This window comes from Chiloscyllium plagiosum, unplaced genomic scaffold (assembly GCF_037043375.1).
Source record: "Chiloscyllium plagiosum isolate Xiang-an unplaced genomic scaffold, Cpla_swu_hap1 HiC_scaffold_2, whole genome shotgun sequence".
Taxonomy (NCBI): domain Eukaryota; kingdom Metazoa; phylum Chordata; class Chondrichthyes; order Orectolobiformes; family Hemiscylliidae; genus Chiloscyllium; species Chiloscyllium plagiosum.
The window spans coordinates 74109079-74131403 of NW_028270140.1; the positions used below are offsets into that span (position 1 = coordinate 74109079).

Consider the following 22325-nt stretch of genomic DNA (forward strand, 5'->3'; position numbering starts at 1 on the left):
TAAATCTTTTGCTCTTTGAATTTAAAGTAAAGGCTGAAGCTGTGAAGACAGTTAGCTAAAGAGGACTGTAAAAATAGATTAGCAAGCTCTAGATAGGCAGTGCCAGACATTTGAGGACTTATTAATAATTCCCAAAGGTACATTACATTGGGAAGGAAAGACTATAAAGATGAGCCAATCCATTGCTATAGACATTGAAAGGATTGCGTCAAAATCAAAGATGAGGAATGCAATCTCGAGGAAACTAGGGAAAGATCAGAAAATTAGGGACATTTTAGAATTCACTAACAATGACTAAAAAGGAGAAAACAAATTGAGAGTGTAAACAAGCAATAAGTATAAAACGTGTAAGCTCCTATAAGCATTTAGAAATAGACTAAATAGCTAAAAGGTGGGCTCTTTGAGTATGAAAAATTAACAGAAAACAAGTAAATGACAGACTCTGAAGAAATTTGTTTTAGATCCATTTTCATGGCAAAACAATCAGTTATGTTAGAAAATGAGGGTCCCAAAGAGAGGGAGGATCTTGCAATAGTCATTATAATTAGAGATAAAAATACTTGGCAAACATATGACACTAAAGGTTCAGGAATCCTGGATTTGATGGCCTGCCTGCTCAGGTCTTAAAACATATCCATTTATCATAATTTTCCAGAATTCCCTAGATTCTAGAAAGTCCTATCATATTAGACCAATCCTACATATAACACTGCAATTCAAGCAAGGAGGGAGGCAGAAAGCAAAACATAACAGGCAAACTTTTTTCATTTGCAGTCAATTGTATTGTTGAATGAGATTCCAGTGTGCCATGGTTTGGAATGATTTTCCTCTCACAATTTTCCACTTTGCATCTCATTAAGCAGGCAGCCAGGTTATTTGGTGCCTTTTCCGGAAGAATGGTGGAAGCACTGTCCCTGCTGTGATCTTCTAGTGCTCATCCACTGCACCATTTTCTTTTTAGCCCAGTGGCACATCAATTTAGATGCTACAAAAAACAAGAACGGCCCTGTCACTGTGGTGCTTAATCATTATGAGATAGAAAGGAAAGCTCCTATCCTGCTTTGCAGAGAGGGACCTAGTAATTCTGGTGGATGAGGTGCTGAGGGGAGACCTTTCCCTTTTCAAGTCCTAAATGGCTTACCCCATATTCTTGGGACTATTGTATGCATCATGTCCACTACCGCCCTCACACACATCATTCTCTTGAACTTATCACCATTCCTGTCCCCTGTGCTTCCTACTTTCTCACTAGGGATACCTCACCATTTCCCCTGTTCATACATCATTATTAATTTCTCATCCATCCATTCCCATCATATTCAACATCTCCCTTTGTATCATAGAAGGTAAGACTGGTTCATTACTGGGCAAAGGTAGTTGGCAGGGGTCAGCTCCGTTTCATATGAGGAGTAAACACGTGAATAAGCCAGAGAAGTATACAACTGTTCATGTGAGGATGGGGAGACCTCAGTAGGCAAACAACATGGTAAGCTTCACTGTACTGTACAGAGCTGTTTTGCTCTCCAATTACCTCCACTGTTACCTCATGCCAAAAATTAACAAGCTTTTATTCCTCTTAGATAGCTAATTCCATCTCTTGACTGACGCAGGCAACAGCACCACCCATCAATGCTCTATAAAAAGGCCAGTGTCAGATATCCATCTGCTTCACCTCCAACACTGAGGAGGAAGCTATTGAGCCCTCAGAATGCACGAACAAGGCTTTCATCTGCACCTCTAGTGAACTATCACCTCGGTGGGCACATTTTCTAGATTAGACATGTGGGGGAATATTCTGAGCACATAACAGACACATCTCTGCAAAGGCTGGAGAAGAAATGCCCCAGGCTGTTTGGCACTTAGGAGGTTGGAGGAGATCAATTTCTTGCTCAGTCCTGGGCAGATGAGCCCTCAGTTTCAGTCATTAATGACTTGGTCAAAATGCACACACAGAAACAAGAACAGCAGGCAGGTTTGTCAGAGGCACTCCAAGTTATACTGAAGGATGGAGAAGTCTCTGATGTTACCAGTAATGTGCTGTCTCTGGCAGACATGCCATCTGGCTACATCCATGGACAGGTTGGTGACACCCTTGAACATCTAGACCCAGTTCACACACTTCTAAATATTAGCAAGGAGCTGCACTCCACTGCTCTCGTCATAGGTCTCAAGATCAATGGCAAAGTGAGAAGAGGATGAAAGACCTCAAACTCACTCCAAGTGCCCCACCATCTACTCCTTTGCCTGTTATTCCAAAGAGGCAGAAGTTCAAGTTGAGGTGATGAGCCTGCATCTAAGAAAAAGACCTCGGCTCTCAAGGCCCAAATGCATCAGGGACTGTCCAAGTCCTTGAGACCATAAGGGTGAACTACACAGCCAGCTTTCTATGCACCTTTGTGGAGGTTTTGATTGCACTTAGGCATAGTGGGAGGCAGAGGAAGAGGAGAGTTTACACAGGGTATACAGTTGGCATGGGTAAAACATCATTGTAGATAAACTTTCAGTGTTCAAATGCGTGCTATAGAATGATTTTCACTGCTGGACTGGTCAAGACCCACCCATGCAAGAGATGAACAGTCTTTTTAGAAATCGATTCCAGGTCAAACCGGAGTACCTGGTAGGCACTGCTACCTCACACTGCCAGGGATCCATCTGTGGGTGAACGTCTGTGTGGAATTTGTACTGGATGCTTTGCTTTCCTCCCACAGACTAATGGATTAAATGGCCTCTTTTCACACTGTAGAGTCTATATGATTCTAAGCAGTGCCTCTCTTTCACAAGTCTATTTGGCTGCAGATAACCTCAAGTGCTAGGAATCCTGAAAACATGACATTCAGAATGTGTTCTCAAGTCTAATCTATTTAAATTACCCACTGAGGTGACAGTATCTGAGCTTGATGGTGCAGGAGACAGCTTTGCCACTACTTCATAGTGTGTTGCTTATTCCTCAGAAGTGGAGGAGCAGCTGTTGGCCAGAGGGACAAGTTTCTAGTGGGTACAGACCATTTTAAATGTTACTGGTGGCTGCAGAAACAGTGTAATGAGTTGCACAATAGGGGTAGAAGCTTCAACATATTAAGCACCTACACAATGCTTTTGAGGAAGCAGTGCAGTATGTCATAATGAACCTTTCTTGGTTGCCAGGACATGAAGCTCTGAACATCCTGCATCAAGGATTCTGTCTTGATTCTGGTGAGGAGACATTTGTCAGCGATCCTGTTATGGTTTGGCTCTTTCAGCTCTATTGTGAGACATTTTCTCTTGAGATGAGACGAAGGGAGGGATTAAGTGAGATACAAGTACTTGGCAGAGATACAAGTACTTGGCACTTTTAGCTATTAAGAGCGGATGCAGGGGGAGCAAAGATGGGCAAGTATCCCAAGTGAGTGAGAAAGTAGGAAGTGCAGTGGATAGGAAGGATAAGACTGGGGAAATGGGATGTACAAGAGACGAGAAAAGATACTGCTGCCTTGGTGGGAGCTTAGTGCAGTAGCAGAGTTGGAATGAGTGTAAGGTAGCAGAGAGAAAATTGTAACACTTATCCTTGCAGAGAGCAGAACATAGCTTATCGCTTATGGCATGGCTGAATGTTTCTACATATCATGGAAACAGCATTGACCTGGATGGCAACTTCGGACCAGCTGATAGAATCTTGTGCTATGCTCTCCTCCGGCCATCCGGGGGAAAGAAGATGGCCTTCATCTCCACTACCATCTTAAATTCCTAGTCAGCAAAGTGGGGTGCTAATTTGCTTCTAGAAGACATCGCCTTTCCAGTTCTTCAATAACATGAACCACGAAGGACAGTTCTTGACTTGCAGCTTTTGAAAAGGTGCACAGTTGAGAGTTTAATATGGGACTAGCAACAGGAATTCCTGAAGGCTCCAGCACGAGTGAGCATTTTTACAATTGCTGAGTACAGGTAGAGTAAATGTGGTGTTGTGATAATATGGTACCTACAGAATGAGGTAAGCAGTGTATAATTCTATGAGAAAAGAAACCCTTCATGTAGTTCCCTGAAATCGGCAGTTACATTGTGGGAAAATACCATTACTATATAAACAAGAAACAAGATCTTCAAATCTGATTATAGCTTTAATAAAATCGTACATTTATTCAGTGAAATACTTAAAATGTTTACTTACTTTGATAGGTGAAATATGGAAATACTCATAAAGACTGACAGGTGTGGTGTCAATGGCAGATTCAGTCAACAGCTCTGTTTGAATATACTCAAGGTCCTTTTTGAATAGATCCAGCTTAAAAACAAAGTAATTCAACAAATTAGATGTGGAATTTATAAATTAGAATTGCATTACTTCAATGTCACAAATAGCATGGTTAACATTTCGTAGCACTTTCTTCTGAATTCTGATTGGTCGTTCAGATTTTGAGTATTTTACACACGTTACCTAAAAATTAATTGCACACATTTAAAACCTCACCTAAACAGGGAGATCTGGGTGAAATGAGAAGGTAAGTTGTAAATATTTTAAATCTGACCCCAAGCAACTTCGAGACTGCCCAATGCTGGTTTTAATTAGGGAAGAGGGGGCATGCGATCAACTTACTCTCAATGGGTGGGTTGAAGCATTTTTAAGAAAATTGCGTACCTTCATTTTAGCAAAACTTCTATTTCTAACCATTATTTGTTGGATTTCTCTGCTGTCTGGAAATTGACAGCTAAAAAAAGGTAAGAAAATAATAACAAAAGTGCTTCACGGTTCTGCTTGTGGATTAGGGAAAGTGCGGGTCATACATTCAGCAGAGGGCAGGCTTTACCTATAGGAAGGCCCCAGGAGCACAGAGTTTGGAAAAACTTAATGAATTGGATAGGTATTAGATGGGGAAGTGATTGACTTGTTTTTGACTAATGTAGCTATCTGCTGCCTCAAATCTGCAACTCAAAGAAAATGCATTTCTATCCAAGTAGAAATACTGAAATTACAAACATCTTAGAAGTAAATGAAGAGGTATTAAAATAAACACAAGTTAGATATCTTTTTGTTTTTACTTATTTTATGTATGTTTGTATTATACCTTTTGCTCTGCAAGAACTGTATCTGTTGATTGAGTGAATAGGTCCATCACAGCATAAAGAAAACCAAGATCTAACTTCAGATCCATTTCTTGAATTAGGACTTTAAAATACCTGTTGCAAGTATATAATATAATCTTTATGAAAAAAATATTTCAAGTTGAAATAAATGCAGCCAATTAAAATACGTTCATCATAATTATAACCAAAATACTGCTAATTCATCAACTGGGCAAATTAAAATTAAACAGCCCTTGCTATAGATGGTCCATTGTTTGTATCCCATTTTAGCTTTGTCTGGCAATCTGCAGCATTCTTGTTTAGATTAGATTAGATTCCCTACAGTGTGGAAACAGGCCCTTCGGACCAACAAGTCCACACCAACCCTCCAAGAATAACCCACCCAGACCCATTCCCCTACATTTACCCCTAACTATCTAACACTATGGGCAATTAAGGATGGCCAATTTACCTGGCCAGCACATCTTTGGATTGTGGGAGGAAACCTGAGTACCCAGAGGAAACCCACGCAAACACTGGGAGAATGTGCAAACTCCACACAGATAGTCGCCCTGGGTGGGAATCGAACATGGGTCCCGGGCGCTGTGAAGCAGCAGGTCTTTGTTTGAATTTGTTTTACTTCTTCATTACATTTTTTTGTCTTTCATTATGAAATCTTTCTCCTGTTGCACACACCTCCCAGAGTGGAAAAATAATCAGGAGATACTGTAACATACGTGAGCTAAATAACCTTGCTAGATAGTGAGTGGTGCAGTTACTTGGGAAGTAAGCAGGAGCAATTACCCAAGTTGGGAAGGTTCTGGAATTGGGTCGTGCATATTCTTCTTGCTGTCATCCTATGTTTTATAAGTAAAATGTGGATTCATGTGAAAGGTTGGAGACAGGTTGGAGATTCAAGAAGAGAAAGTAAAATGATTTTATTCAGGACCTATGTGAGACAATCGTTGAACCTAGTCATTGCACCTTCACGATTGGAAGAATTAGACAGTTTGCTTTAGTTGGTAATGCACTTGTCTTAAGAGTCAAAAGGCAAGAATTCAAACCCCAGTTCAGAATGAGAGCATGCAAATTAAGTTGACACTGAATGGGCTGAAATGTGGGAAGAAATAGAGCAGGAATATGGCAGTCGAACCTGCTCTGTGATTCAATTCAATAATGACTGATGACCTACCTCAATTTCCTCAGATACCTTCTTTTTTTTATTCATTTGTGGGACTTGGGCATTGCTGGCTAGCCAGCATTGTAGCCCATCCCTATTTGCTCTTGAGAAGGCGATGGTGAACTGCTGCCTTGAATTGCTGCAGTCCACATGCTGTGGGTTGACCCACAATGCCCGTTAGGAGGGAATTGCAGGATTTTGACCCAACGAATGAGAAGGAACAGCGGTATATTTCCAAGTCAAGGTGGTGAGTGGCTTGGAGGGGAACTTGCAGGTGGTGGTGTTCCCAAGTACCTGCTGCCCTTGTCCGTCTAGGTGGAAGTGGTCATGGGTTGGGAAGGTGCTGTCTAAGGATCTTTGGTGAATTACTGCAGTGCATCATGCAGACAGTACACACTGTCACTAGCATCCAGAAATCTATCGTTTCTTCTTGAACAAGCTCAATGATTGAGCTTTCATGGCTAACTGGAGTAGAAAACTCCAAAGATTCTGGTGAAGAAATACTTCCTCACCTCAGTCTTAAATGGTTGACTCCTTATTCCGAGAATATGTCCCCTAGTTCTAGATACATCAGTCAGGGGAAATATCCTATCTTGATTCAGCCCATCACTCGCTAAGAAATTTCTAAGTTTTAATGACAACATCCTTAGTTATTCTAAACCCCTAAGAATGCAGGCCAAGTTTCTTCAATCTGACCTTAAAAGAATTTGCCATCTCAGGGATTGTCTGTTGATCCTCTGCTGCCATTCCATGCCTCTTGCCATTTATAGCAAGTATGCTCTTTCAGATAAGAACAACAAAAACCGCACACAGCATACTAGATTTTCCAGTGGTCAAATAGTTTTCTGTAGCATTGGTGGGATTTTTATATCAGAAGCCTATGGAAACTGATGGAATGCCAGGGAAATTGAAAATTTTGATAGACAATTTCTCTAAGACTGGAGCCCTCAAGGAGCATCCATTTAAATTGGAGAATTCAAAGGATTCTGCTACTATTCAATAAATTCCAAGTGTTAAACTGAATTTGAATTTACTTCACACACCCATCGACTACATGCCCCCCCACTTCTCACCACCTACCCAGGATCTGACTCCCACTACTCCAACACTTAATCCTTCTCCTCTCTCCCCCAGGTTGTGAAAAAGAAGTGTGCTTTGACTTCTGATTATCCTGTTCGATGAGTGACTTGTCAGATTTAAAGTATGCTCCACAGTTCTGAAGGAGTCCAAATTGGAATCGCCTGTCAGAAATGCAGAGTTCTTTCATATTGGAATAAGGAATGGAGTGACAGTCTGAGTACAGTTGCCACTGTTCAGAAAATTTGACCCAATATTCCAGGGTTCACCAAGAGTCTGTACAATTGCATCAAGACAACTTTATACCTGTAATCAAATCCCTTGGAAGTAAAGTTTAACATGACATTTGCCTTGCTAACTGCTTGCTGTAACTAAGTGCAAACTTTTAGTGACCCAAGAACAAAGGCACCCAAAGAGCAACTGACAAAAGAAGAACTGTCTTTCAAGTGAAACATTCAGCTAAGATCATGTTTGTTGCTCATAACGGATCCAAAAGACTCCTAACACAATCTGAGGTCAGACAATTTTCTCCAAAACTGATTCTCCAAAACAGCTGTTGATGTTTACCATTTATCACTTAGGACCTTGCTACAAGTGAAACAGCTTCCATAACAACAGTAACTCTACTTGAAAACAATCTGGCAGTACCAAGTGCAAAGATGTTTTTATAATGTGCAAATAGTGGCAATAAAGATATATTATAAAGTTTTTCCTCCAAAATGGGAAAGTACAAAGATCTCTATGGATAGGCAATTAGGGGTTTTTGCAAGAATCTGGTGAAATCTTGTCAGAGTAATAATCTTTTTTTAAAAATCTAGCGTTTAAAAGAATGCAACATGAAACAGATTTAAAATTTAAAGAAGTTTCTATAACTAAATTATTACAATAAAACTTTACCGTTGCTTGAAGTAAAAAAAATTCACATATCCATATTTCTCATTTTGTTTTAGAAAATTATTGAAACAGAAACGTGACCTTCAATCAAATTTTAACCATTCTATATGTTGAGTTGATGCAATTAGCCTACGATGATGAAAGTTTAAAAAAATGTCTTTTTCCTGAAATAACCGATCCTGGTATCCTAGGTAAAAGCAATTACTGCAGATGCTGGAAACCAGATTCTGGATTAGAGTGGTGCTGGAAAAGCACAGCAGTTCAAGCAGCATGCAAGGAGCAGGAAAATCGACGTTTAGGGCAAAAGCCCTTCATCAAGAATACAGGCAGAGTGCCTGAAGGGTAGAGAGATAAAATTTTGATCTCTCCACCCTTCAGGCACTCTGCCTGTATTCCTGATGAAGGTCTTTTGCCTTAAACGTCGATTTTCCTGCTCCTCGGATGCTGCCTGAACTGTTGTGCTTTTCCAGCACCACTCTAATCCAGATCCTGGTATCCTGTCAAGTCACTCTTTATTTGCACGTGCATAGTACATGGACTCTGACCAGCTAGATAAGAGCCAGTCCCTAAAGTGTGGAGACTCAGACTCCTGTTTATATCTGCCAGCCAGGGTTCCCTGATTGGTCCAGTTTAACCCCAATTAGGGATCTCATACTCAGTGGGATCTACATGAAAACTTTGTTCCAATCACTTTTTCCTAAAAGATCAAGCAAAGTTTCTATTAGTAATATGATTTAATGGATTTATTGCTGACCAAATCAAAAGCAGAATACTACAGATAATGAAAGTTGAAATAAAAATATCAGATTGTGGAAAATCTCAGCAGTTAAGACAGGAACTTTGGAGAGAAAAGAAAAAATCATTTTAGGAAGAGTCAGAGATGTAGAATGGAATCTTCCCAACCACTTAACAACACAGGCACAGGTGAAAAATTTGGGAGAATTCTGGGAGAGCAACTGTAAGGTGGTTCCCAACTTTGACAGCAAAACAAATCCTGTTTTCCAACCAAGTGTCGAATAATGAGATATGACTGTTGTGAGCAAGCAGAAAGAGACCAATTGGTTTGCATTACCATCCTTATTACCAAATCATCTCACTTCACTGATATGCTGTTTCCCATTCTCTCACCAACCAGATAGAAACTAGACAGCAACAATTCCTGAAATGAAATTCAGAGTGATAACCTGGCAACTCCAGTTCACCTTCTTGGTTACCTTGCACCAACATCTCAGGGCCCGCTCCATGGAAGCCACTGGCCACACTACGCCCCACCCACCAAGACCCAGGCAGTCCCATATCAGCAAAGTGGGGTGCCACTTTCCTTTTAATATGTCTAGGCAATTCATAGGAACTGTTCAGGGCAGTTATAGATTGCCGGTGCTTGACCAGGTGCATGACTGAAGGTACTACGAGCACCAGGACTCCTGGGAGTTTCTGGCAGTGGCCAGTATGTCTCTGCCCGTGGCAAGTGGGAAAGTGCAACAAATAGAACATTATAGGTGTACGATGCCTGGGTAATAAGGCAAGTTTGGAAGATAGCGTGACAAAATCCACTAGGATTGGCAGAGAGAAATAATCCATGAAACTCACTAACATTTATAATTGGCTGATTTCTGGTAAAATTAAATCTGCAATATTAATTAGAGATGCAAAGTTACATGTAACTTCTCCCAGACAAAAAGGTCAGAGACTGAAATGTTTACTCTTGTCACATATCGAGCAGAGCTTCTGAGTATTTCCAACATTTGCTGTTTTGATTTCAGTGCTGAACAGCTTGTTTTACTATCTTACGTAAGCAGTCACAGGGCAGTATTTAGGAATCACAAGGAAGTTCAAAGCCAGAGCATCATGTCTTCCAAGATGTGGACTATTCAGAAATACTGTGCAGATTTTAATTAAATACTGTTTTCAATCTTGGTATAAAAATAAGGCTTCAAGGTGATTTATTCAAAATTATTCTGCATAAGAAGAACTGAGTAGATTATAAAGAATATTATCAATAGATTGTTTGAAAATTTCTGTTTTTCAATTATTTTATGGGTTTAGGAGTTGTCAGCAAGGCCAATATATATGGTTCATTCCTAACTGAACTCAAGGTGGTGGTGATGATTTGCCTTCTTGAACCACTGCAGTTCCTTATGTATCACCACATCCATAGTGCTATGGAAAGTTCCAAGATTTTGATCCATTGAAAGTGAAAATATAGTAATTGTTTCAAACCAGAATGATTTGCAGTGCAGAAGGAAACTTATAGGTGCTGATGCTCCCATGTTTCTGCTACCATTGTCCTTCTAAATGGCAGTGTGTGTCAGTCTGGAAGGTGTTATTGAAACAGCATTAGGGAGTTGCTTGTAACAGGACACAATATGTTAGTGGCAGAGGGAGTGGATGCTTAAGTTCCTGTGTAGGGTGCTGTTCAAGCAGACTGCTTTGCCCTGAATGCTGTCAGGTTTCTTGAACATTGTTGGATCCATATCAATGCAGGCAAATATTCCATCACACTCCTGACATGAGCTTTGCAGATGGTGGAAAGGCTTTAGGGAAATCAGATGATGAAGTATTCACCTCAGAATTTCCAGTTTCGCACCTGCTGTTATCACCACAGTATGACTGTGACCTGTGCAATTCAGCTTCTGATCAATCCCCTGTCTGTTGTGGAGTTCCAGCGATGGTGAAGTCATTAATTTCAAGTGGAGATGGTTAGTTTCTCTCTCTGAAATGATCAGTGCCTGGCACTATGTGGCATCAATGTTAATTGTGAAGCCTGAATATTGTCCAGATCTTGCTGTCTTTGGGCAGAGATTGTTTTAGTATCTGAGGAGTTGGTACTCATGGTGTTGAGTATGGTGCAGTTGTCAATTAACATCCCCACTTTTAACCATATAATCATAGACAAAATAATTTCAAGTTTATGACTTACCTAAAACGAGATATATCAGACTTCCCTGCAAACCTAGTGATAATACTGACATCAGCAAAAGGCTTTGGTGCTATTAAAATAAAACAAATATTAAAGAACTGTATTTTTTTTTCAAAAAAATTCAATTACAGAATTGTTTCTCATATTCTAAACTGAATGTAATATTCTAAAAATATTATTTTGATTCAGGAGTTTACATTTCATTTTTACATAAACTTTGGAAAGGAGATAATAATTTCCTGTAAATACTTCTAAATATCACAATATAAAAACTAATACACAAAGTTGAGCTCAAGTACTTGCAGGATTCCTAAATCAGTGCTGCAGGAATCTTAAAATTACAGTTGAAAGAATCAAACAAATATAACTTTTTAATAAATGAAGATTCTGTAACTCCAAGCTCCACTGACCTTAATCAGCACGATCAAGTTTAATTTAAACTGCAGCTCATAGCCATGTAATAGGACATTCAAAATTTCAACGAGTATCCATATGAATGAAAACATATTTATTTATGCCATTTACAGAAAACATCACATTTAACATATTTCATTACAGCAGAGTGCATACAATAAATTATATAAAACCAACCTGAATCCATGGTGACTGATTTGGGGGGAATAATTGGATAAAACGGAAAAGGAAAGATGGCCCCAGACAGCTGATTTTGTATCTTAGAACAGAAACAAAAGTAAAGTAGCTGTTTAGTTCAAAAATAATAAACATTATCCTGATAACATAAATGCAATATTAATATCTTCATTCAGCACAAAATTAAAATTTTAATGATGAGAATTAAAAAACACTTGCTCCAAAATAACTAAAATATATCTAGAATTTAAAGCATCTCACGGTGACCAAACTCTTATTTTAAAAGAGGAAAAGAGAGACTTGGAATTTTCCCAAATTCTCAGCTTTCCTCTCCACTAATGATCACAAGCTTTGCAACTCGTAGAGAAGAGGCTATTGAAAACATTGAAATGGAAAATTTGGCAAGTACAGGTCTCTTCTTGTGTTCCGTTATTCATTGCCAATGAACCATTTGAGAAAATTGTTAGCTTTGACTGCAAGTGCCACGAAAGCTCCAAACACCTACTGTGTCGTTTCTGTAACAAAGTCAGCCAGGTGGACCTCTTAGAATGAGTTCTTGGATTGACTTTGGTTTAACCCTTAATGAAATGCTGAGACACTGTTTGGTATGTGGGATTAGTGATGTAACCAGGCAAAAGTGCTACATGCTGAAGCCCAATTGGACTTCAAACAGACACTACAACTGGTTTTGTAACTGGAAAATGTGGCAAGTGGAGCATGAGTTACAGCATATTCTGATGGAAGTTGACACCCTTGCTAGTACCACTTGAGTGAAGGCAACTGCATAGCCTCACTCAGGACATACCTGGAACAGAGGGCGGCACAGTGACTTGGTGGCTAGCACTGCTGCCTCTCAGCACCAGGGACCCAGATTCGATTCTGGCTTCGGGCGACTGTCTGTGTGGAGTTTGCACATTCTCCCAGTGTCTGCGTGAGCTTCCTCCGAAAAATTGTGCAGGTTCGGTGAATTGGCCACAGTGTTCAGAGATGTTAGGTGCATTAGTCAGGGGTAAATACAGGGTAAGTGAATGGGTCTGTGTAGGTTACTCTTCAGAGGGTCGGTGTGGACTTGTTGAGCCGAACAGCCTGTTTCCACATTGTAGGGACTCTATGAATCTCTATGAGAGACTCTAGGTCAGCCTACAGGAAAATCCCAAAACAACGCCAAACCTCGGCCAAATGGATAAAATTTTCTTCAGGAACTAGGCTGGCAAGCCATTCTACTTGCTGCTGGTATGTGGACTTGAGACAGCAAAAAAAGATTCCCACTAGAGCTAAATGGAACAAGAGCACTCATAGGCCGATATCCAGGAGAGTACACACTGGTGTGGAACAGTCAAACTACTCAGCAACATCCAAACCAGAACCAATCAAACTAAACATTTGGTTAAATGGTCACCCAGTTCTAATAGAGGTTGATACCAGTGCAGCCATTTCAGTGATCATCAAACTAGTCTTTAACAAAATTCACTCTGGACTCCAACCCTTAAATTTGCACAAGGCCTCACATAGACTGAGAACCCATACAAGGAACTGTCGTAGATTCAGGGTACAACTTAGGCTCCGATCTCGTGTAAGAAGCAGCTGTTTCAGTTACAACTCACTACAGTAGAAGACTCAGGCCCAAGCTTGATGGGGCAAAATTGGTTAAGAAAGATTGACCTAGATTGTCTCAACATTTTTTAATTAGAAAACGGGTGCCTGAGTGAAGTCCTGGGTAAATACCTGGATGTTTTTCCAAGGAGGTCTGGGGATGATCAAAGGAGTCAAGACCACCTTGCATATTGACTAGGAAGCAATTCCACGATTTTGAAAGGCCACACCCAGTACCATTTGTCTTATGGGCAAAAGTAGACGCAAAAGTAAAAAGGCTGGAAAACGGAGCACCAGACAATTTCACCCCATTAAGCTTGGGCTCCAGTATTTTACTACCATCGGTGGTAAATGAATACTTGCAAGTGCAGTTAGATGCGTATTCCCAGAAATATGCTACAGTAAATACCCATAAGGGTTTGTACCCAATATACAAGAGTGGGGTATTGCCAGCATATGCAATTTTTCAGCGGACAATGGAGAACACTTTACATGATCTACCTCAGATTGCCATTTATGACATACTAATAATCAGGAAGACTAATAAGGAGCACATAGAGAACTTGGACACAGTCCTTAGACATTTCTCCCCTCTGGGTGTACACCTTAGAAGGGAAAAAAGTGTATTCCAAGCATCCCAAGTGACCTATATGGGCTACAGAGTTGACAAGACTGGTTTACACCCAATGGAAGATAAAGGGAGGGTGATCAAAGGTGCCCTGGCTCCCACATCTGTATTGGAGCTTAGCTCTTTTCTTGGGCTGAGGAATTATTATGGAAAGTTCATACATAACCTGGCCTCCATCCTGGCACCTTTGCATCAACTCTTTAAAAAGAGTCAGCTTTGGAAATTATCACATAGCCAAGCCATAGCTTTAAGGTAAGGGAAGAAATAGCTATCATCCTCCAAGGTGTTGACACACTATGATCCCAAATAATATCTGGTATTGATATGCGGTGCCTCCCCCGTACAGCATCAGCGTATTATTAGCTCATAGATGGCCCAATGCAGAGGAATGCCCAAGACCGTATGCAGCCAGGACTTTGGCTGATGCAGAGCATAAACCTGTCCAGACAGAAAAAGAAGGTTTGGCAGTCATATTTGGAGTCAAGAAGCTACATCAAAACTTATATGGATGTAAATTTGTAATAATAAGACCACTAACTGTTGCTAGATCCTAAAGAGTCATACAGAATGGAAACACACCCTTCGGTCCAACCAGTCCATGCCAAGCATGTTTTCAAACTGAACCAGTCCCACCTGCCTGTGCTGGACCCTATTCATGCAGTTATTGTTTTTACCTAGTTGATTTTAACCCTACTGCGAATCCTCTTGCAAGGATGCCTGCCTTGAAGAAGTTTTCTTCCTCATCTCTACAAGAATCTCAGGGAGTCTCTTTCCCACTGCAACTCCCAGGTCATTTATACTACTTTCTCTCCCCCCCCCCACACCCTCTATTTATCGCTCCAACCTTCAGGCACTCTGCCTGTATTCCTGATGAAGGGCTTTTGCCTGAAACGTCGATTTTACTGCTCCTCGGATGCTGCCTGAACTGCTGTGCTTTTCCAGCACCACTAATCCAAAATCTGGTTTCCAAAATCTGCAGTCATTGGTTTTACCTATTCATGAATCTATCCAAATATCTTTTATACACTGTAATTAACCCACATCCACTACTTTCACTGGCAGTTCATTCCACAGACAAACCACTCTCTGTGTAAAAATATTGTCGCTCATGTCCTTTTTAAATTTTTCTCTTCTCATCTTAAAAATGTCATCTAGTTTGAACTCCGAGGGAAAAGAACCTTATCTTTCACCTTATCTATGCGCCTCATAATTTTATAAATTTCAATAAGGTCAAGCTCCTACACTCTAGTGAGAAAAGTCCCAGCCTTTCCAATCTATTTTATATCTCAAATCATCCATTCCTGACAACATCCTGGTAAATCTTTTTGAACCCTCTCCAGTTAAGTAATATCCTTCCTCAAACAGGGTGATCAGAACTGCACATCGTTATGGCATAAGCACATTAACAATTTTTCACAGAATCCCTACAGTGTAGAAACAGGCTCTTTGGCCAACAAGTCCACAAAGACCCTGCAAAGAGTATCCCAACCAGACCCATTCCCCTATCCTATTACTGTACATTTCCCCTGACTAATGCACCTAACCTATACATCCCTGAACACTATGGGGAATTTAGCATGGCCAATTCACCTAATTAGCATATCTTTGGACTATGGGAGGAAACCCACGCAGACACAGGGAGAATGTGCAAACTCCACACAGTCACTTGAGGCTAGAATTGAACCTGGGTCCCTGGTGCTGTGAGGCAGCAGTGCTAGCCACTGAGCCACCATGCCGCCCAGATACTTTTGATACTGCAGGTTAAACAAGGAGAGTGAACATAACAGTTGAGATAACTAAACATTAATGTTCAATTTATAGAATCCAAGATAGGATATTAATATTGTTATCAAATCATGTATGTGAATGATGACATTCTAAGGATGCGGTGGTGCAAAATCCACCAAAAAGCCTCCATATGCCATCTGGAAAGGCCCTGCAGTCAAAGACCTTCAAGGCCACAAGCATCAGATACACACTTACACAACAGAATCCAATTTCAAGATTCAGCATTTCACAGATTGCAGTTACTGTGCTCCTAGACAGCTCAAGTCTTCAGAGGTACTGGTACTCCGTCACTTTCAAGTATCTGAGCCTTGCTAGATAGGGTCTTATCTGTTGTCCTGATTTGGAGGTGCCAGTGTTGGACTGAGGTGGACAAAGTTAAAAAGCACACCGCACCATGTTACAGTCCAACAGGTTTGCTTGGAAGCACTAGTTTTCAAAGCACTGCTAACCTGTTGGACTATAACTTCGTGTTGTGTGATTTTTAACTATATCTGTTGTCTGACAGCTGCTATTGACTTTCCCCTATAGGCGTTTTGGCAGAATTAGTTAAGCTAACTTGACTGACCATAGGGCACAGCTGTCCTTTGCCAGCTACCATCTTCCTTCTCCTTCTCCTAAGAACTATTCCAATTGGGCACAGTGACATTCACCACAAATGCTACTGCCCACAATTTTTCCTTCAACATTTCCTGGCTGTTCCATTGCTTAGAAAATTTCCCAGCAGAGTTTTAAATTGAAAAATAACAACTCTCCTTGCCTTGTTCTGCTAAAGTCAATCACAGTCCCAGTTGCAGCTTTTAAAACGCTTTACAGCGTTACCACTAAAAATGTAACCACTTCCAAAAAAAGTTTCCCCAAGCACCCACTGAATACTGTAATCAACATATATTCTGATCAATGCAGATTGACTTCTATTTCAGAGGCTGGCATACTAACATCAAGTTCACAATCTGACATCTTTACACTGGATTTCAGATGTGCGGGGGATAGCAGCAGTCCTGATCTCATAACATAACACTTAAGCCTATAAATCAATAACATGCAAAATTAATTCACTGTTCTCAGAATTCTAACATCTGTAATATTTCATTTTGCTATTTAATTCAATACTCCTCCTCCCTGAAAGTTTGAATTAGACAACATAGAAACTCAGACCAAAGTTATGATAAATGATTCTGTTGCAAACTTTAAACAATTCATATACCATTTGCATACTAACAAAGGTCCTATGCTATCAGATTTTAACATACCTGGATCTTGTAAATTTGGACTCGGAGAGATTTCTGATGAGTTGAGACAGTATACTCTATTTTTATAGCTGGCAGGTAATTTCTCCTTATTGGTACTTCAGAAGGTTGTAAGAGCTTCATGTCCATGCCATTTGGAGTTAAAAGTGCCTTTTTGTTTGCAAGAGATAAAAGATGCTTCTGAATGTTTACTTTCAAAAAGACATTTTTTTTTAAACTGAATCCAAATAGTCACTTACAATTTGACTTCATCACTACAAATGATGTAGTGTGATTTGCTCTCTTCATTCAGTGTCATTATAAAATTGACAGACTAAATTGAGGAGACTAATCACACCATGAAACAAAAACCAGACCATGAATTTCCCTACCCATTTATTTCAATCCGCATGAAGCAAGCCTTAATTTTGATGGAGGGATTGGACCTGTTAATAATACTAAACTTAATTAAGCAATTTAAGACGACAGGTTTTTTTATGTAATTGAAAATGTTGCCATCCACTTCAATTAATTATTAAACTACTCAAATACAAATGATCAACGTAAGCATAATTTTCAACTGACCTGAAAATCACATGGAAGTTCAGCAATGTGGCTCTCTTGAGGAGAAGACTCTATATATTCTTTGTAAACCTGCTCCAGCTGAGCTGTTTGCTTTCTACTCATTGGTTTCCAGCGCAATTTCGCCTTGGGTTTACTTTCCCAAACAACATCAGAACTGAGTTGCAAACAGAATAACAAACATGTAAAATTCTTCAAAATTGCATTCAATTATCCTAACATCAAAAATCTTGATGTTACAGATTCTATTATTAATACAGCATTCATTATGAAATGTGTGGCATTCAATGTGAAATAAAAATACAGAGATATCAAAAATTGTTTGAAATTTTCTATTTCTGAATGGGAGTAGTAACTTGTGGTCAAAAACCATACACTTTAGTAACAGGAACCATGAGAAAGCTGAAGGTCAGGTTCAATAATGCATTACATTTCACAATAACCTGCTACAAAGCACGCATTCACCTTGTTATACCAATGTAGACCACTTCTTGCTTTGTTGAATTATTAATCAGTGAAATCCCCAAGTTCTGCAATGACAGAATGATCTCCTGTTCTGCTTGCTCTGCTTTCTCATTTTCTTGAGTAAGTCTGAATGTTCCTTCATCATCCGTGAACACAATGATTCTCTGCAGACCCTCAAAGAAGGATGCTAAATAAATCTTCCCATTTTCTTGAGGAATCTCTGAGAATATATCCTGAAAGTAAAGTAGTATATCTGAACATTGAATCTCCTTTGCAACTTTGAAAATTTTTGGCTATTAGCATTGCAAATTAAACAGCAAAATTAATATTAAAGAAAAGGCATATATTAAATATGGTGAGAGAAAGAGAGAGAGAGCGACTAACGCAAGAAACAAGATTGGTAAAGATTAAAACAACTACACAACTAAATTAAGGAAAGAAATATTTTACAAATTTATTAACATTCAGAAAACAAGATAGGAACGCGAAGGATCAGAACACCACGAACCTCAGAGTGTCGGGGAACGGGAAAACATAAATTGTTTCCATTGAACCATAGTAATGTTACAGCCTTCAAAAAGATCATTCAGCCCATTGTGACTGCACTGACTGAATAAATTAGCCATTCACTCTAATCCTACTTAATAGCACCTGGATCTTAGACTTGCAAGTTACAAGGCTTCAGGTACAGATCAAAGAAGTTGATGTCTTCTGTCTCAACCACCAAACGGGATAGCAAATTCCAGAAATCCACCACACTGTGTGAACAAGCTGGTACTCATTTTCCCTCTAATCCTTCCGCCAATCGCCTTAAATCTGTGCCTCCTGGTGATTAGCCTTTCTGCTAGGGAAAAATGGTCTTTCTTGTCCACTCCATCCCAGTCTCTCATTATTTTGGGCAACTTGATTAAGTCAACCTTCAGCTTCCTCTGCTCAAAAGAAAACAACCCTAACTCACGCAACGTTTCATCATATCTACAATTTTCAAATCCTAGCAAGCTTCATGTAAATTTCCTCTGTACTCTCTCTAGACCAATTATGACATTTTTATAACATCGTGACCAGAACTGTACATAAAACTCAAGTTCTGGCCCAGCCAAGGTCTTGTATGGTTACAGCATTACATTGCTACTTTGGTATTCTGTAACTCGCACAATGAAGGAAAGCCATCATGTGCTTTCGGTACCGCTACCTGACTGTCCTAACATCTTGGAACATATGCACTCCAAGGCCTCACTTCATCTAGCCCTCTGCACCTCCCTTTTATTGTACATTTCCTCGCTGTTTACCCTTCCTAAAAGCATTTCTGCACTCACTCAACCATACCATTAATATCTTCCAATTTTTGATCGTTCGCAACTTTCTTTAGTAATAGTTACAAGAGACTGTGGGCATGAAGTTGAGATCAAAAGTTGCAGTAATTTTAGGAAGGGGGGTGTGGGAAACAGAAGGAATGGCCAACCAAACTTAGAAAGGATTAAACTCTTACTCTAGATGGATTGAATCTTCATCTGTTAGAGGTTAGCAAAAATGCAGCAGAAATACATTCACATGTAAATAAAGTCAGTAGGAAAGAGGATAGTTCAAGAGGCCTTGTGGACAGCTAGTGAGATTTCTTTTTAAAAACAGGAAGATGGATCAAGTCTAGGGTACCAGGTAGGAACAGAAATTATAGGCCTGGTGCTATGCTTCAGCATGTTAACTGAAATTCAGTTGATCAATAATAGTTTCTCCTCATAGGCTTGAGCATCACTCCAAAGACTTGTGTACAAATATCTAGACTTACAATCAAATGCAGTATTCATGTGAGTGCGCAGAGTTACACATCGAGCCTTTAAAATAGAGGTTCAATCAAGGCTCTCCCAGATGGGTGTATCAGATTTCTTCTAATAATTTGAAGATTGGAAAAGAAATTACTAAAACTATTCTCATTAAAACGTTATGCTATTTGGGAGACAGTATACTTAATTAATGCTGCATTTCTTACAACGGTGCTAACACTTAAGTATATCACCGGCTGTGAAATGTTTTGGACGGTCCTAAGACTGAAAAAAAGTTCTATGTAGATGTTGCTAAAATAATTATTTCATTGAATAAATACAGTACAAGTACAAAGAGGCAGCTACATTGTAGCATTCTTCAACTTCCCAATGTTCCTGCTCCTCAGCTTCTCACTGAATAGGTGCTGGGAAGAGTTGCTCTCTCATAATCGTTCTCTCAATCGTTATACAGTTTAGAGGATACTACTACAAAACTTGAGAGACCTGCTCACCTGAGTAGTGGAAAGTTCTTTGAGTAGTCCAGACAGAAGCATCCTTGTAGACACCCATGATATTCTTTGTAATATGCTACGTGGTAATATGGCTTTCATTTAATACCTACTGCATACAAATGCATGGGTGCCAGACTATGTTATGAGTTGTGGTATAAGTGGATAACCTTCATCACCCAGAAGTCAGTGGTAACCTCTCATTGTGGTTCAAATATTGGTGGCTACAGAGTGAAGAAATTCTGATTACTGCCAGAACAAAAGGGACTCATAGATCTTATACACTATCTGAACAGTGATAAGATAACTGCTGTTTAGAAAGACTTGTGGATAAGGTTTCAGTAGGAAACCATTCTTCCCTTCCTCCCTCTTCTAGCATCATATTTTGTTCTGCATGGTTTTTCAATTCTCAGTCATGTTTAATACTAAGTAATTCAGAAGCAACTTGTTAAATACATTTAGATAAGTACAGGAGAGTACCAAAAAATGCATATATTTGTACCAAATAGAATAAATATTAAAGCAACACATAATTGTTGGTGAGAGTTAATTTTGTGAAGTCAAGTAGAAGTGGTTTTGGAAAATGGTGGCACTGTCATGAAATCAGCGCTACATATTGATTAATGTCATAACTTGCATGCTATTTATGTTGCCTGATATCAACACTTCCTCTGGCAGCTCATTCCATACACGCACCAGCCTCTGCGTGAAAAAGTTGTCCCTTAGGTCTCTTTTAGATCTTTCCCCTCCCACACCTAAACCTATGCCCTCTAGTTCTGGACTCCCCATGCCAGGGAAAAGACCTTGTCAATTTGGATAACATGGATAGCAAAGTCAAGCAACTTTGCTATTGGCTACAGCTCCGCCTTCAACATCGTAACTCCAAACAAACTCATCTCTAAACTGTGACATCCTAGCTCCCCCTCTAATCAGATCCTTGGGTTCCTGACTCACAGACTACAATCAATAAGAACAGGTGACAATACCTCCTCCATCATAATCCTCAAGACCGGTGCCCTGTAAGACTAAGTACTCAGCCTCTACTATACTCCTTACATACTCATGACTATGGGGCCAAATTCCATAGGTCAGATCTAAAACAAGACAAAGTTCCTTGCTTAGTGGCATGGTTTAAAGACAGCAATCTCTCCATCAACACCAGCAAAACAAAGGAGTTGGTCACTGACTTCAGGAAGCTGAGTAGAGGGCACACATCTGTCTGCATTAATGATGCTGAGGTAGAGATGATCAAGAACGTCAAGTTCCTGGGACTGATTATCACCAACAATCCGTCCTCGTTCACCTTCATCAATGCAATTTTTAAGAAAGCACAACAACTTCCTTCGGTGGCTAACAAAATTTGGCATGTCCACAAGGACTCTTGATGATTTTCATAGATGCACCATATAAAGCATTCTATCTGGATGCATCACAGTGTTGTATGGCAACTGCTTTTCCTAAGACTGCAAGAAACTACAGAGAGTTGTGAACACAGCTCAGTCCATCATGCAAACCAACCTTCCATTCACTGACTCCAATTATACAACTATACTTCCCACCACCTTGGGAAAGCAATCGATATACTCAAAGACCGGGTGTCCTGGTACTTGAGTCACAAAACATTAGCATGCAAGTGTAGCAAGTGATTAGCAAGGAAAATGCAATCTTTGCATTCGCTACAAGGTGAAGGGAATATAAAGGTCAGGATGTTTTACCACTGTTGTGCAGGGAATTAGTGAGACCACGTGTCCAACACTATGTGTAGTTTTGGTTGCTTTATTTAACAAAACAAAATTACATCACCACAGTTGAGGGAAGGTTCACTTAGGGAGATGTTCTACCTGGAAAGGTTGGACAGATTTGGATATTTCTCAACAGAAGTTTATTTAAAGCAGAGAGAATTAGAATCAAAATATCATTTATTGTCACAGTTACTCAAATACAGGAGTACTGTGAAAAGTTTAACAATGTCACCTCTTATGGAGCCATCTTAGATACAATTACTAGGTACGAATCTTATATACATAAGAGGAATAAAGAGAAAATTGGTTGCATTACTTCAGAGTGTTTAAAAA

The 22325-nt window shown here is 39.7% G+C and overlaps 1 protein-coding gene across 7 annotated transcripts in view; it reads right to left on the reverse strand.

The window, feature by feature from the left end:
• Window positions 1-22325, reverse strand: part of vps13a (vacuolar protein sorting 13 homolog A) — a 422990-nt gene that overhangs the window by 89276 nt on the left and 311389 nt on the right. For 6 of the 7 annotated variants that reach the window (XM_043712521.2, XM_043712545.2, XM_043712559.2 and 3 more), the window contains 7 exons: window positions 17982-18214; window positions 17520-17673; window positions 16959-17105; window positions 11700-11781; window positions 11109-11178; window positions 5040-5151; window positions 4145-4258 (listed from right to left, as the gene is read on the reverse strand). In XM_043712521.2, the coding sequence (XP_043568456.2) occupies window positions 4145-4258; window positions 5040-5151; window positions 11109-11178; window positions 11700-11781; window positions 16959-17105; window positions 17520-17673; window positions 17982-18214 (912 nt within the window). Of the gene's footprint in view, window positions 1-575; window positions 986-4144; window positions 4259-5039; window positions 5152-11108; window positions 11179-11699; window positions 11782-16958; window positions 17106-17519; window positions 17674-17981; window positions 18215-22325 lie in introns of those variants that run through there. The other variant, XM_043712552.2, reaches the window with a different exon arrangement.